The sequence below is a fragment of the Nansenia antarctica genome (assembly GCF_963989245.1).
Source record: "Nansenia antarctica genome assembly, chromosome: 1".
NCBI classification, from domain to species: Eukaryota; Metazoa; Chordata; class Actinopteri; order Argentiniformes; family Microstomatidae; genus Nansenia; species Nansenia antarctica.
In genome coordinates, this window is record NC_137674.1 from 95,863,038 (window position 1) to 95,879,089 (window position 16,052).

Here is a 16,052-nt window from a genome sequence, read left to right on the forward strand (position 1 = left end):
ATGACTTCGGTTTTCAGGGGGGTATTCCATCAACGTCGCTAAAGGAAAATCTAGGCTTATTTTGAGTCTCGCGAGATCTATCAAGATATGCCTGGATCTTTTTAAGAGTCTCGCGAGACTTAACGAAATAAGCCTATATTTTCCTTTAGCAACGTTGATGGAATACCCCCCAGGGTTCCTCAAAAGCGCCGACTGCTCTCACAGCTGAGACAGTAAACAAGAGACAGGCACGCCTACTACTCCTGGCTGAGACAGTTTCCTGCAACAGTGTAGCACGACTTCCGATGGTTGCAATTACAGTTTTTCTTCATTGTAGACTCACAAGAAATGGAACTGTGCACACAAGTCTGAAAACCTGAAGCGCATGTAATCAAGAACAACACTCCAGACCATCTCCATTGTTTTTACTCACTTACTTACTTTTTGCAAAACTCTAAAGCACAAATCGCATAATTGATCACACTTTGTTCACCTGGAAAACACTGGCCTTCAAAATGCCACACACTCATTATCAATTGGTCTCATTCACTTCTACCTGCTCAATTGGAAAAATACTTCAACCATGTATCAGAGCATAACAGAGGCCTCAGATGACCTCTACTATGTTGGGGGAAAGGAGAACAGGGAGAACCTTTTTACTCACTCTATCCCACCTGGAGAGGGGAAACAGCTACGCGAGACTGCTCTTTGTGGACTTCAGCTCTGCCTTCAACACCATCCTTCCAGACAGGCTAGTGACCAAACTACTAGACCTGGGACTATCACACTCTATATGTGCATGGATCAAGGACTTCCTGTCCGACCGCCCCCAGAGGGTGCGGGTGGGCTCCCACACCTCCACACTCCACAGCCCTCAGACTCAGCACTGGGTCCCCCCAGGGCTGCGTGCTAAGCCCCATCCTCTACAACCTCTACACCTACGACTTCACCCCCGTCCACCCCAGCAACTCCATCGTAACGTTTGCAGACGACACCACCGTGGTGGGCTGCATCTCGGGGGGGGATGAGGCGGCGTACAGGGATGAGGTAGAGCAGCTGAGCAAGCTGTGCAAGGTTAACAACCTGCTGCTGAACCAGTCAAAGACCCAGGAAATCATCGTGGACTTCAGGAGGAAAAAATCTGAGGTCCAGCCCCTGCTCATCGACGGAGAGAGCGTGGAGAGAGTCTCAACCCTCCGATTCCTGGGGGTGCACATACAGGATGACCTGTCCTGGAAGAACAACACAGCAGCCATCATCAAGAAGGCACAACAGCGGCTCTTCTTCCTGAGAGTCCTCAGGAAGGACCACAACAAGCAGGAGATACTGGTGGCCTTCTACCGCTGCGCAGTGGAGAGCATCCTCACCTACTGCATCTGCAACTGGTTCTCCAGCTGCACAGCCGCAGAGAGAAATGCGCTACAGAGAGTCGTGAGAACAGCCCAGAAGATCACCGGCGCCCCCCTCCCCTCTCTGGAAGAGCTGTACAACACACGCTGCCTCAGGAAGGCCTCCAAGATCTCCAGAGACCCATCCCACCCTGGGTACGAACACTTTGCCCGGCTGCCCTCGAACAGGCGGTACAGGACCATGGCCGCAAGGACAAACAGACTGAAGCTCAGCTTCTACCCCAGGGCCATCCAGGCCCTGAACACAGCAAAGACCTAGGTTCTGGGCCCTGGACAGTCTGGACGGATTGATGGCAGCTGCTAGATTGAAAAAAATCAGGTGTAGTGCTGAGGCACAAATGTGTACATTTCAAGCCTGCAAACTGCGACACTTTAAATGAATGTGCAATAACACTATGTGCAATATGACAACCCTAGGGTACATAAGGTTGCAGAGAAATAGGAAATGTTAGAATAGGTATAGCATAGCATAGAGTACAGCACAGTGTTTTATCTGTACAGTATAGTATAGTGGATAGTGTACATAGCCTTTATTTATGTAAACCAGCTCCTTTCCCTTCTTTTTTTTTCTTTTCTTTTTTTCTTTCCTAGCACCAGGGGAGCCACCCCTCCCAAATTTCGTTGTTTGGTACCTGTACTATAGCAATGACAATAAAGACCATTAATTCATTTTTGTATTTGTGCACTGATTTCATCATTACATCCCCAGAAAAACAGTCTTAACATTTTATTACTGTAATGTTTATATTAGTATACAACATTATTGTAATGTTTTTCATTTTACTTATCAGTGCACTTACAGAGCTTTGTCAAAATAGGTAACATTTGGTATATTTTCAGAACTCAGAACAGAAGATTATCAACTACAATGACTCTGGGAAGCTGGGTTGTGAGTTTAGCCCAACTGGAGCTCATTGGATAGACAAATATGCATTGTGTCCTATTCTCATACAATGATTGTGTCAATGCAATATTGACATGATATATTCACAGTATTGCATTAAAATATGGCAACCGTCTTTGTACTGTATGTACCATAAAATTGCAACCTATTTTGGGACCAAAAAACCCCTAAACCCCTTCTACACAATGTTATAGATTTGAATATGTAACATGGCCTCATGAAGCCAACATAGGCTATAAACACTAGTTTGATGGTAGCTATTTGATGAAAGCTATTTCAGGAAACGTATTTAAACAATTGGGGGAAAAATGTAAACCACAAGGACATAGATAGCCTAATATATTTCTCACTCCAGGACCTATACCTATCTACAAATGAAATCACCGTTTTACTTTCACTTTTCACTGGTTTGATCAGTGACCTAAATTAGGCAAATCATTTATGAGTCTGCTCTTGATTTCCAGTTGATCTTGTTGTTGAATGATAACACATCAGATTGACCTAGATGGAATAGGTTATTCTATTAACTGGAATATGGTTATTCCCAGGTCTACTTCAATAAAAAAGCATGGCTGTTCCTTGTTTATGTGGAGAACTTGAAACCGACCGCAGAATGTAACCCCTTGGTATTGTGACAGTGTCGTCCGAATGTAGTGTGGCGCTCGCTCATTTCCCTCTTTATGGACGATCAACTGCGAATGAGGTCTTCTCATGCAGTTGATCAAAGTCTTTAGTAAGTAATACTATAATACATGACTATATTCTAGTGCACACACGAATCGATCCAGCCACGTTGGTAGCATCAGTAAGCCTACTTGTGATCTCGCAAAATATAGTTCAGCTGTCTATAATGAATGAATGAATGAATGGTCTTTATTGTCATTGATATAGTACAGGTATCAAACAACGACATTTGGGAGGGGGGGCTCCCCTGGTGCTAGGAAAGAAAACTAAAAACAAGAAGGGAAAATAGCTGGTTTACATAAATAAAGGCTATGTACAGTACACTATCCACTATACTATACTATACAAATAAAACACTGTGCTGTACTCTATGCTATGCTATACATATCCTAACATTTCCTATTCTCTGAACCTTATGTACCCGAGGGTTGTCATATTGCACATAGTGTTATTGCACATTCATTTAAAGTGTCGCAGTTTGCAGGTTTGAAATGCAGGTTTGAAATGTTCACAGTTGTGTTTCAGTATTACACTTGATTTCAATCTAGTAGCTGCCCTCAAATGTCTAGATTGTCCAGGGCCTAGAACCTAGGTCTTTGCTGTGTTCAGGGCCTGAATGGCCCTGGGGTAGAAGCTATTTATATTTAGAACCTATTTATAATAACATAAATAGGTCTACAGGCTTCACAATCCGTAAAAAAGTATTGCCATAATTAATGATCATGGACCACTTCCAAGTTCCACCGTAAGAAATTACGATTAATATTCATTAGTCAGCTTTCTTCATCTGAAAGTTCCTCCTTAAAAGTCTAGGAGCACGCCAGACGCGACGTTTAGCCACTAGCATGAACATAACGGAGCAAGAGACGTTCCTCCGCCCCAGCGACGGAGGGTGCTCAAACACTGGGCATGTTGAGATAGGATAGGGGGAGGTGTGGAGACTTTTCCGTGCGGCTGCCTTTCCGATGTTTTCTTGTACGTAGCCTATTAATTCATTCGTGCAAATGTGACCGAGCCGTCGACATTAGAACTCGCTTTGGGTAAGCTTATTTGATTTTCTCGGGCTTTAAACATAAAGCTGTCTGGACAGAGCGGCAGTTATTACTCTCTCAAGTAAGTTCTTTTGATGACTGACTTAAAGGCTTTGTGTTTGTTTACATAGGGTCTCGTTCCCTGTCAGACTACTAACCATTTAGTAGGCAATTTGGCCGTCCCGTTTTTGTATAGATCTATTTACCAGTTCATAAAATGTCATGTGGAGGTCACTGCGTTCCTGGCGAGCACGAGAGACAGGTGACCATTCCATGTGAGCAGAAAGCTGACGGGACAGCTAAACATGTCCCGCACGATTATGCTTTCTTCTAAAATAGTTGTGATCGTGATCACATTTAAAATAGCCTACTTTAGTTTGTCCCAACTGAATCATTCTGATGTTAATAGCCTGCTTTGAGAGTTTAGGTAGAGGAGTAAGTCCTATCTAAATGAATATGAATAGTTCTTACTGTTCTTAGAGGTACAAATGAAATTGTTTTAAGCAATCAGACGAACAACCGAACTGCAGATTATTCTCAACTATGAGCAGTTGTTTTGTCAAGCACAACAACCCTTTTGTTGACCCAATGGCACTGGTCCAAAATGACTACTCAGCTTGCTATTAAAAGTATCCCATACAAACGAATAAGAATGTCATATCAAATGGATGGAGTGTTATCTTTTTTATTTATTTCATTGAAAAATATGAAATAGTAGTCCTTCATCCCTTCTTACTTAGTTTGTTCGCTTTTCATTTGACTGAATTTTATAAGATGACTCATTTTATCTTTCACTTATTAATTGATTGTATGAATATGTGGTATAGAAATAAATCTGCCTTGCCATGCCTTCACACACATATCAGTGTTGGTCCTCTAATTTGCCCTCAAGTTGAATTGTTTCAGACAGATCAAAGCATTGTACTGCTGAGAGCTAAATAGCTCTTAGACTCTAATAACATAATCTGTTTTGTTCTCAGTTATTTTTCCTCATACCCCATCATGGTGGATTTAAGACATCATTGATTGTTGTGAATAGAGTGCCATTATATAACAAGACCGTGGCATTTAGAAATGAATACATTTGTTCAAAGGGCTTGATTAACGAAACTGGGAGGGAGTACCTGTTTGAATGAGTGTTGGGCACACTAAAGCCATCATTCCCTGTTTCCTTCGTGTCCAGTTCCCTGAGTCATGGCGTCTGAAAGGAGGGACGAGGAGGACGCCATGGAAGATCCTCTCTTCATCCTAGAGAGCGGTGAGGTGTACAGGAACCCTACGGAGGTGAAGATGAGCCAGATAGTGCTGCCCTGCCATTCCAACCACTGCGGGGAGCTGAGTGTAGGTCAGCTGCTCAAGTGGATGGACTCCACAGCCTGCCTCTCTGGTGAGCTATGACCTTTGAGTTTTAGGGGCCTTACAGGGTCGCCCTAAAAAGTGTTTCCTCTAGACTTGGCGTGCCCAGGTCCAGTTCTTTAGGGACAGATCTTTTTAGCCAGTGACTGATTAAAAGTCTGGGAAAACGAGATGAACGGATTCTCTGCATTCATTTATCAATCACTACAAGTGTAAAAAAAATAGCCGTTCAGAGACGGGGTGACCTACAACTACACTACCAGTATTCGATTGTTTGTTTTCATTGCATTTATGTGCCTCTGTCCTCTTACAGCGGAGAGACATGCAGGGTGTTCCTGTATCACCGCTTCTGTTGATGACATTCACTTTGAGCACACTATAGGGTAAGTCTGTTTCCACAGAGCAAGTAGTAGACTGTTTTGTGTAACCATAGAAAGGTGAGCTCTGACTTCTAACTCTATTGACACTGTAAGAAGAAGAAATCGGACCTTGATGGTCTTTTAATGGCCACACACGGCAGTTTTACACTCTGATCACACACATGCAAGTTTTTAGGTGAACACACACACAAACACAAGCACATGCACTATCTTCGGCGGGTCGCCAGGTGGAAATTTAAATCTGTAACCAGTGGACAATGTTGATTGTAAAAAGAGATGCCTTACTTCATCTGCACCCAGGGTCGGACAGGTGGTCAGCATCAAAGCAAAAGTCAACAGAGCCTTTACATCCAGTATGGAGGTTTGTGGAGGACACCGTTTTGAAATGTTTGTGTTCTGAATGTTACATGGGATTAATACTGTTGATGGGTTGTAAACAGTGTAGCTGTGCATGCATTCTTGCTGGCCGTTCATCGGTCTCACCTGGGGATGTGGCGATATGTGGGCCCTCCTTTCAGGTGGGCATCTTGGTCAACTGTGAGGACCTCTTCACCGACCAGCAGTGGAAGGTGTGCCACGCCTTCGCCACCTTTGTGGCCCGACGCACCGAGACTGGGAAGGTGAGAGGCGAGCTCACAGCAACTCTATTATCCTAGGATATATCAACCACAACACTCTATTATCCTAGGATATATCAACCACAACAGCACTGTTATCCTAGGATATATCAACCACAACAGTATGTCCTGCTTGAATGGAACACCACACACCCCTCCAACCAAGCGTGCGCGCGTGTGTGTGTGTGTGTGTGTGTGTGTGTGGGGGGTGTGTGTGTGTGTGTGTGTGTGTCTGTGTGTGTGTGTGCGCGAGCATTTCTTTGCAGGTACAGCTGAAGCAAGTGATCCCGCGTACACAGATTGAGCAGATGGAGTACAGTGTTGCAGCCGAAAGGAGGCGGATGAGACTCATCCATGCCGAGACCATCACAGACCTACTGAGCAGCTACACAGCTCAACTAGGTACAGCTAACAAGCGTTGGAACTTATATTTTCAACATTATAACAGGGACAAAGCTGTTGGGGCCCCCATATATGAATCATTGGGAGCTCTGAACCATGCCGAAGCTTTTGTGTAGCAGCAATACTATAGATGTGTGTGTGTGTGTGTGTGTGTGTGTTATGTGCTGTGTCAATAGGGGAGTGCCTAGAGTACCAGGATGCCGTGCCAGCCGAGCGGACACGGGTGGAGAGTGTGGAGCTGGTGCTGCCACCCCACGCCAACCACCAGGTCAGCACCTTTGGGGGTCAGATCATGGCCTGGATGGAGAATGTGGCCACCATTGCAGCGAGGTGAGCACCTCCACCTGTCCTCCTAGACTGGACAGACAGGATTCTCATTTGTGACAGAACAAGAATAATGTGATGTAATACTGTATGTGATGTCCCTGTTTCTCTTTCCCCTCACTCTCTTGCTCTTTCCTTGCCACCTCGTTGTCTCTCTGTTCTATAGCCGCCTTTGTAACGCTCACCCCACTCTGAGGACCATCGACATGTTTCACTTCCGGGGCCCTTCTCACATCGGTGACCGGCTGGTGCTGAAAGCCATCGTGAACAATGCCTTTAAGAACAGGTGAGTCACTGACATCAGGGGAGATACTCAAGCTTGACAGATTGATATTGTCAACTACTGACCTCGAACAAGCAACTCAAAACTAGCCTGACAAACTTCTACTGTATGTTTGTATGATCACATTATACTTAGCCTGTCTGTGCTTGCTTGCATGTGTGTCTGTTGTTCCAGCATGGAGGTGGGTGTGTGTGCAGAGGCCTATAAGGGGGATGAACCTTTGCGACACATCAACAGTGCCTTCATGACCTTCGAGGTTCTAGACAGCGATAGGAAACCACGCACATTGCCCCACTTACGACCGGTACCTGTGGTGAGTCCTACAGATGACCTCGAAGATAGTCTTGAGAGGCATGTGAGCGATGGTATGTGACTTTAAAATTCAAACTCTCTGTATGATCCTGTCAACCCTGTCTCATTATTATTTTCTGTCTCACTCTCAGGATGGGAAGAGGCGCTATCAGGAGGCTATTGCTAGAAAAAAGATTCGCCTTGACAGGTGACGAGACCAGAGGAGAGGAGGGGAGGAGAGAGGTCATCCACTGTCCCTCTCCTTATTTCTATAATCTACAATTTTGTATTTGTCTTAACGGGTGCATTCAAGAGATGGTACCGAGTTTTTGTCGCAAATTCTTTACATAAAATGTTGAATTATAGACTGTATAGTTCATGATGTAATATTAATCAATTTCTCATCTCGTTAAACCACAAATTGTGAGTAAAAAAAAAAAAGCTTTTGTTTATGGGAGTGGGGAGGTGTGATCCTATCTGGTTAATTAGGACATTTATTTATTTGTTTTTGGCTTGTGAGTGCTATTTGTAAAACAAGGCTGAAACAAAAACCCTGCACTTAAACTGGTTTGAAAGTTAGAACTCTCTCTCTCTCTCTCTCTCTCTCTCTCTCTCTATTAGACCATTTAAAAACACTACAAAAGCAGTTTTAGCAGTACCCCAAATGATCATCAATTATTGCTTTGTCTGTGAACAGGAAGTACATCATTTCCTGCAAGCAAACGGTGGTGCCTTTGTCTGTACCCTGGGACCCCAGTAACCAGGTGACTCCACTTCACTGTATTGAGTGACGAATACTTTGTTAGATAAAAGGTGATAGGTTTGCTATGGGGTTAGTATGAGAGTAGAGTAGTTAGTATGAGTAGAGAGCCTACTGTCTCCTTGTATCATGCTGCTACTTATTTAGAAACAAAAATAGTTTCTAGATTTCAAATTCAAACCTCTTTTTCAGATGTACCTGAGCTACAACAATGTGTCTGCACTGAAAATAATGGCTGCTCGAAGCAACTGGATGTTAAGCTCCGAGAAGAATAAGGTCAGTTATATTTGTAGAAAATATCATTGCCTGGTCGAATTTCCCTGGTCAGTCGCGTTCACACCAACCCAGGAAATTCCATAGAATCTATGTGTGTATCTATGTGTGTATGTGTGAATCTGTCAAAACTGAAAAATGACCTTCCCCTACTTGCGGGCCTTTTTTACCAGACCCTGTCACGTGTTGATCCTCACTTCCTCCCACCCTCCATTTAAATCATCAATTTCTGTAGCTGTAACTGAAAATGCACAGTCATCATGACTGTGCTCAAAATAAAATCACATTGGTTTGATTAAGCTGTGCAAAGCCTACATTGAACAGTTCAACTGTCTTCCTTAAAGATTAAATTGTGAGATTACTACCACCACCAAAGAGAGGAATGGAAAAACACGAGGAAAGGTCTATAGATTTCTGCAACAAACATACTCTTATCAAGCTGATGAATGTTCTTCATGGTGTTGATTACCACACAGGCACCCGCATGTTACCATAATGATCCTGTACTTTTTTTATTTTTCTTAAGCCGTCTACAGTGTGCAGTGTAAATACTGCAGAAAGCTCTGGGTAAACCCATAAAGATCTTCTATTCCATTCTCTGGCCTAACTCCCCTCCCCTCTTCTGTGACCGGTCTGTTCCCAGGTCAGTCTATACACGCTGGAGGAGAACCAGATATTGTGTTTTAAGGTGGAGACACATGTGAACGTCCCGGCGGACCAGGTCTTCCACCTGCTCTCAGACCTACAGAGAAGACATGAGTGGGATAGGCATTATGAGTACGACCCCCCCCCCTCCACATACCACACCACTACAGAGAAACACAAGCAATAAGCACCAGTGTTCAAACAAGCAATAAAACAACTGCAACTACTTCTAATAAAACGATTAGACTTTATACTATTATGAAGCTGCTCTAATCTTAAATAAGAGCATAGTTTCTTAATTTCCTGAGGGATACAACTGAAACATTCCTCTGCTCCGTTGAGTCTGTTTTGGATCGCTCTCTTGTTATTCTGAAACAGCAAAAAAATATAGAGCTAATGCAGCTCACATGCATTCATATCCTTGGGTATCCTTTGTGTCATGAACTGTTTACATAGGCCTGCTATCAGCTTATGAATGTACAGTAAAAACTCAATTTCATATGTGATGACCTTTCACTTTCTACCACGTCTCTTCCTATGTGGCCAATGCAGACAGTGTGATGTGGTTAACCAGGTGGATAAGGATGACACAATCTACCGCGTCGCCACGCCGTGCTTCAGTAAAGGGGGCAAGGGCCAGGACTTCATTATGCTGGCATCAAGAAGGAAGCCCTGTGACTCCAGGTAAAACACCGGCGTCAACCCTTTCTCAAGCATTCATTTTTTACTCTGTTACTGCACTCTAATGGCATTATATAATATCCACTACACTATTCAATGGCACAGCATGCTACTCTGTTCCTTTCCCTAACTACGCCTAACTGTGCACCCTCAATTGTTGCATCTACTCTGCATCTCACAGTGACTTTCACTATTGTGAAATGTCCTCATGGCTCTCTTTAATCTCTTCTCTTATGTCCCTCTCAGGGACCCCTATCTGATTGCCCTACGCTCTGTCACTCTGCCGACCCACCCTCCCACTAAGGACTACACCAGGGGGGAGGTGCTTTGCGCTGGCTTCAGTATTTGGGAGGAGTCCAGTACTGTCACTAAGGTGAGACAAGTGGCCTCTCCTCTTGCTGGTTTGGCAAAGATTATCACATAGGGTACAGTAACATGCATGAGCTATCTTGTGTACCGTACACAAGATCTTTAAACTTTGGATCTGTGTTTATTGACTGGCCTAGGTCGTTTTTCTATATATTGTTTATTGTATCTTTCTACTTTACATTTTACATCTTTGTAAGTATGTGTATGGATGTTATTGAGTGCAATTGTCCCTATTTTTTTAAATGTGAGCTGCAATTTCCCTAGCAATCTTTGATTGTTATGTCAATGAAGTCTGAATTATTTTGCCTCAGATCTCCTACTACAACCAGGCCACCCCAGGAGTCCTGCCCTACATCTCCACTGACATCGCCGGCCTCTCCTCCAGCTTCTACAGCACCTTCTCCTCCTGTAGCCGCTACCTGGAGGAGAACAGAGACAGTCCGGCTGCTCATCCCCCGTCCACACTATGAGAGAATGGTATCTTCTATGAGAGAATGGTATCTTCTATGAGAGAATGGTATCTTCTATGAGAGAATGGTATCTTCCTGGCTGCCCAGCCCCCATCCACACTATGAGAGAATGGTATCTTCTATGAGAGAATGGTATCTTCCTGGCTGCCCTGCCCCCCCCCCACACACACATACTGTGAAATGGACTGCACTTGTGTGTGAGAGAATGGTACCAGACTGTCTCTTCCTTCTATGCTCTTGGAGGAAGCAGTGATACTGTAAATTGTTGTTGTTGTTGTTGTTGTTTTTGCCACCCTTTACACACTGAGGAACAACTTGCCCCTCTACTCCATCTAAATTATGTAATCCGTGGGATATTTTTGTTTTAAATGTTGGGGGTTTAACTGTTTTCCAGATATTTGTTTTGTTTTTGTGACACATTGTTACATGATCTTCTGTTTCATCATAATGCACAAATTTTCGCTACAGGTCACCTTTTGTTTGTAAGCTGCTTAAAGGGGCAATATGGGATTCAAGAAGCTCTAGTATTTGTTTACAGTTACATTGTACAAACAATGGATTGTCAGTATTCTGACATGTGCAATAATCTACTAATTCACAGATATACAGATTATATCTAGGCATTCAATAGTTAGTAGCTCTATGAACATTAAGGAACTGTCCAATGGCTTTGTCTGTATCAAGTAGAGTCCTATGTGTTCGCATAAGAATGGTATGCCTTGTCTAAAGTTACTGACGTGTATAATATTCTAATGTCTTTAGTTCAAACTGTATTTTAGTGCTGCTTGTTTAATAATAGGTTATTTTCTACCTCCTTGAATCAAGCTCTTAATCCATCATTGCCTTTCTGTAACATTCACCATAAAAATGGAAGAACTTTGATTCGTGCTGAATCTCAGAAAGAGACACATAGCATACACTGTTTGCTTTTTTTAATACCTCAATGTGGCCAAGTATTTCACAGGAGTAGATGCCATGATTTCCCTCAAACAATAAATATAATGGACCTCATTGTGAATGTTTTTGTTGTTGTTCATCCCCCATCTGCATGTTTCACATTCCTTCTATGTGTTTCAGAAACAAAAGATTAAAAGTTTAACAAATACACAGCTTGCTGACGTAAAAGATTCCTTGCATTTAAGTGCTGAGGTGGATAAGAGGGTTCAGTGGATATGTAGTCTAATTCACAGTGACCCGTTCCATGACCTCCATCTTGCTCCAACCAGCTCTACGGTTGGCCTCTCTGGCCTGGACTTGGATGAGATAGCTGCTTTGTGGCCAAATAAGTGTTTCTGTTTATACGGGAAGTAATGGCCTCATCCTTCATAGACTGGTTCCTGTACAAACACAGAGAGAGATTATGGTCTCCTCGTAAATGCTTTGCAAGAATAATGGAATCAGTCAAATAAGTTTCTTCAGTGTACAACATTCTTTTTGGTAATTTACATGCTTGATTACAATAAGTGGATTAAAGTCAGTTTAGAGGAGAAACATTTGATAATTTTCTGTCCCAAAACATTCTACCTGGAACTAATAATGACTCATCTGCTCGTCCCTGTGGAAGAATACTTTGTTATGCTATGTAGAACCCTCAGCAGCATTTACACTACCTGTTCTCCCTGCATTCCTGTAGGAATTTCTTCTGCGACTTGGCCATGATCTTGCTGTTGGATACCATGTCACTCCTGTCTTCATGGGCAACACTCAACATCTTCCGTGTGTTCTGCTGGTTAATGGACTTAGTCAGTGATGAGAGCTTTCCGCTGAATATGGTCACCAGGATCCGCTCTAATGCCCGCCTCCTCTTTTCCTCCTCCAGGAAGCCTGCATGCCTCTGCCTGGCTGCCTGCACCTCCCTGTGTCTGCCTGGCTGCCTGTCTCTGCCTGGCTGCCTGCACCTCCCTGTCTCTGCCTGGCTGCCTGCACCTCCCTGTCTCTGCCTGTCTCTGCCTGGCTGCCTGCACCTCCCTGTCTCTGCCTGGCTGCCTGCACCTCCCTGTCTCTGCCTGTCTGCCTGCACCTCCCTGTCTCTGCCTGGCTGCCTGCACCTCCCTGTCTGCTGGCCTTCAGCAATGCCAGGGCACCTTTCACCTGTGCCCGCTCCCGCTCTCGCACCTTCCTGTGGACCTCCAGGAGGCTGTTTCACTGGCCCCGGCCGCCCTCCCTCTGGTCCTGAGACTGGGTGACCTGCTTGGCCCTCGTCAACGCCTCAGCCTGCTGGCGGGCTCAGTAGGCCCTTTGGATCACCTGGAAGTCAGCCAGGCTGATGGAGCTGTGGCAGCGGACCATTAGCCTCTTCTTTGCAGTGATCATGAAGGGGGAAATACATGAATAATACATTCTAGTTCCATCAGTGTTCATTTTTCTAATTAGTTTCTCCCCCTGTTATGTCATATACCGCTATCAATGTGCTTTGTCTTGCTTGGCCAACTTCTTTTGCTGAGCTGTGGGGTGTTGTACAGTGGACTGGAGTCTTTCGGTTTCTTGGCCTCCATTGCCGGAAGACTTGCTGTATAGAAGAAAAGTACTTCAGAAAAAAATGGCAATTCTCATTATGTTTGTTGCATGTCAAAATAAAGAGAGCTTTGGTGTTCTAGTGACACAGGAAGACATACAAATAAGTTGTTACCTCTGGGCTGCCAGTTTGTACTAATTGCTTCAGGTTCACATACAATTTCATGATTTTCTAATTCCTCTAGCATCTGAAAAACATCCTCAGATCATGATTAGTATACTACTAATATACTACTACTACTTGTATAGCACCTACAATAGTTGTGATTCCAATGATTCCCCTATGTGAGTATTCAGAGAACAATGAATGCCGTTGCAAACCTGGGCGTGCTGATCATCCATGCTTTCATTCACACAGCTTTCTCCTTGGGTCTCCTCTGACCTTGCTGTGTTTTCGCCATCGGCCCCCACAGAGGAGATGGGCGACAGGCCGTGACGTTAGAATTATAAGGTTCTATCTCCATTTTTGTCAAAATTGAGTTTTTTACATAATCTGATCTGTTTATTAATGCCTGTGTGGTGTTATTTTTTAAATGTTGACATTTTTGAGTTAGTAATTCATAAAATACAAAGGTTCCATCTCACAAAACATAATGCGATTTAAAAACGTTGACGCTCAATATCTCTGAACCACCCTAAACGGAGATAGAACCTTATCATTCTAAGCTCACCAGGTGTCTGAGCCTTCCCCTGTTCGGTACAGCTCTAACAAGTCTGACAGAACAAAAACAGCTACGCTTTCACAGAGACAAGATGGCAAAGTTCACACAAGTAAAGAGCAGCAATAACAGTCAATAATGATGTTCAGTGGAGAAGGAGGATCTCCCATAAGCATTTGGTTTCCTGTGAATTAATATTTCTTCTTCAATAGCATCAATGAACAACAGTTGTGGCAGCAGTAGTATGGCTTAATACTTACCCAAGCCTTTTTCTGGTCAGATGGCCCCTGAAACCATCGTTGGATAATCAAAGTTGGGGGAGTAAACTGCCTGGATACTGTTGATCTCAGATATAATCTTACGTACCGATCCCATTTCAGCCTGATATGACTTCTGAGTGGCACAATAAATAGTTCTATATTATAAATAGTTTAATATGATCATGTACATTATAGGAATAACAGACATCATGGATAATATCTAGCACAAATACAAACCATCATAGTGCTTGGATTGAGGTTCAGCAAAAAGTGGGGATTGAGTGATTTGAAAATCAGCGGGCCATCCCAGTTTTCAATGATCTCGTCATCAGATATCACATAGTTGTCGAGAGCCTTCAGTGAACATATATATAATGTTGACAATGACATGCCTATAGTTTCCCTTTAAACTAAGGGGAGTGCCGTAAGGGTTAAGGCAGTGAGGTTTGGGCAGCCTGCCAACCCCTGGTTCCTATATTGTTGTCATGGAGATGAAGGAGCTGAAGTTGTCGAAGACTATCCCAAAATACTGCATCTGCAAGCTGTGTTAACTGAAAAACAGATGTAATATGCCCACAATTAATTATTAATGCAGAGCTGCCATTATTAATGCCACACTGACTCCATCAGTTGAACTGAGTTATATTACTGACCTGATTTCCTTTCAGATCCAACTTTGTAAGATGCACACATTCAATGAGAGCTATCCTGGTTATAAAGTTGTCTGACAAGATGCAAATCCTCAATGATCAGCAGCATCCCATGTTTTCCAGATTCTTCAGCAGTAAGTGGCTTAGTTTAACCATGACAATTTGCTGAGGGTCAGTCTCTTTCTGCTCATGGTCCAAACCCTGCCCATGACCCAATATAAGGGACTCAGAGCAGGTCACCAGGTACGTCTTCTTGGCATCAAATACATCCATGTCTGTTTGGAGGAGTCTTCACATTTTCTTCCTGAAACTGAACAATTGAAAAATAATTGACAATGTTAGTGGCATTTTCATCATTTTCTATTTTTGGTCTTCAGTAAATAAATACATAAATAAATGATACTGGGGCCGATTCCACGAAGCTCGATTATCTTCTAATCCGCTATAAAGTTCTAATCAGCGATAATTTTATCTTGCGTTCGGGTCCATCAATGTGGCTCAAATAATTCGCTGTTTGGTTGCTATGCAACATAGCCTCCCGAGTTATTCTGGTCGGGAGCAGAGGCTGGCTAATGTAATGCGTGCGTCAAAATTGTCTCACAGGCGGAAACTATATCCCGAACGACAGTTCCATCAAGTGTCTTTTAGGAAATATTAGTTCCCACTTTTTACGAGATAGATAGATAGATAGTTTGACTGTGTGATAGATAGATAATTTGATAATTTGAAAGTGTGATCGATCGATAGATAACCTGATATTTTGAAAGTGTGATAGATAGATCGATAGATAAATAAATTAAAAAGTGTAAAAAATAAAATAAATAGGTATGTCTATTAACTTGCATTGCTTTTTCTCAGCGGTCTGGCTGGCGCAGTGGTTAAGGCAACCAGCTAGAGTTCCGAAGGTTTCGAGTTCGAGACTTGAATACGTTTTTTTTTTTTTTTTTACATTTAACCGAAGATTTCATGCAAAGGCTTCAAACACCATTGTAATCGTGTCAGTTCTTGTAAATTAGCCTGCACCACAATTTTATAGCCTACATACGTTTTTAGATGAGATTTTAGATTAGATTCAGACAACGAAATGCAGTAAAAAGTGTGTCTGAAGAAG

At 43.1% G+C, this 16,052-nt stretch overlaps 1 protein-coding gene across 2 annotated transcripts; it reads left to right on the plus strand.

Moving 5' to 3' along the window:
• The first annotated feature begins 3,910 nt into the window (after positions 1 to 3,910).
• Positions 3,911 to 11,859, plus strand: acot11b (acyl-CoA thioesterase 11b). 2 transcript variants are annotated; one of them, XM_080536338.1, is made up of 16 exons: positions 3,911 to 4,016; positions 5,191 to 5,394; positions 5,677 to 5,746; positions 6,044 to 6,104; positions 6,262 to 6,363; positions 6,627 to 6,762; positions 6,939 to 7,092; positions 7,253 to 7,372; positions 7,544 to 7,682; positions 7,813 to 7,868; positions 8,358 to 8,424; positions 8,613 to 8,696; positions 9,337 to 9,470; positions 9,891 to 10,022; positions 10,266 to 10,392; positions 10,700 to 11,859. In XM_080536338.1, exons 2-16 carry the CDS (start codon positions 5,202 to 5,204, stop codon positions 10,856 to 10,858), a joined length of 1,734 nt encoding a protein of 577 aa, XP_080392464.1. In that variant the 5' UTR covers positions 3,911 to 4,016; positions 5,191 to 5,201; the 3' UTR covers positions 10,859 to 11,859. The 2 variants fall into 2 exon arrangements, with proteins under 2 accessions (XP_080392464.1, XP_080392463.1); XM_080536337.1 differs by having other exon boundaries at positions 3,953 to 4,089.
• The last annotated feature ends 4,193 nt before the right edge of the window (positions 11,860 to 16,052 follow it).

Excerpts from the sequence above, each read along its gene's own strand:
- acot11b (XM_080536338.1), top strand. The coding sequence starts at position 5,202 with ATGGCGTCTGAAAGGAGGGACGAGGAGGACGCCATGGAAGATCCTCTC. Across the intron at positions 8,425-8,612 it reads CCTGGGACCCCAGTAACCAG|ATGTACCTGAGCTACAACAA; the intron begins GTGACTCCACTT and ends CCTCTTTTTCAG. Across the intron at positions 10,023-10,265 it reads AGGAAGCCCTGTGACTCCAG|GGACCCCTATCTGATTGCCC; the intron begins GTAAAACACCGG and ends TGTCCCTCTCAG.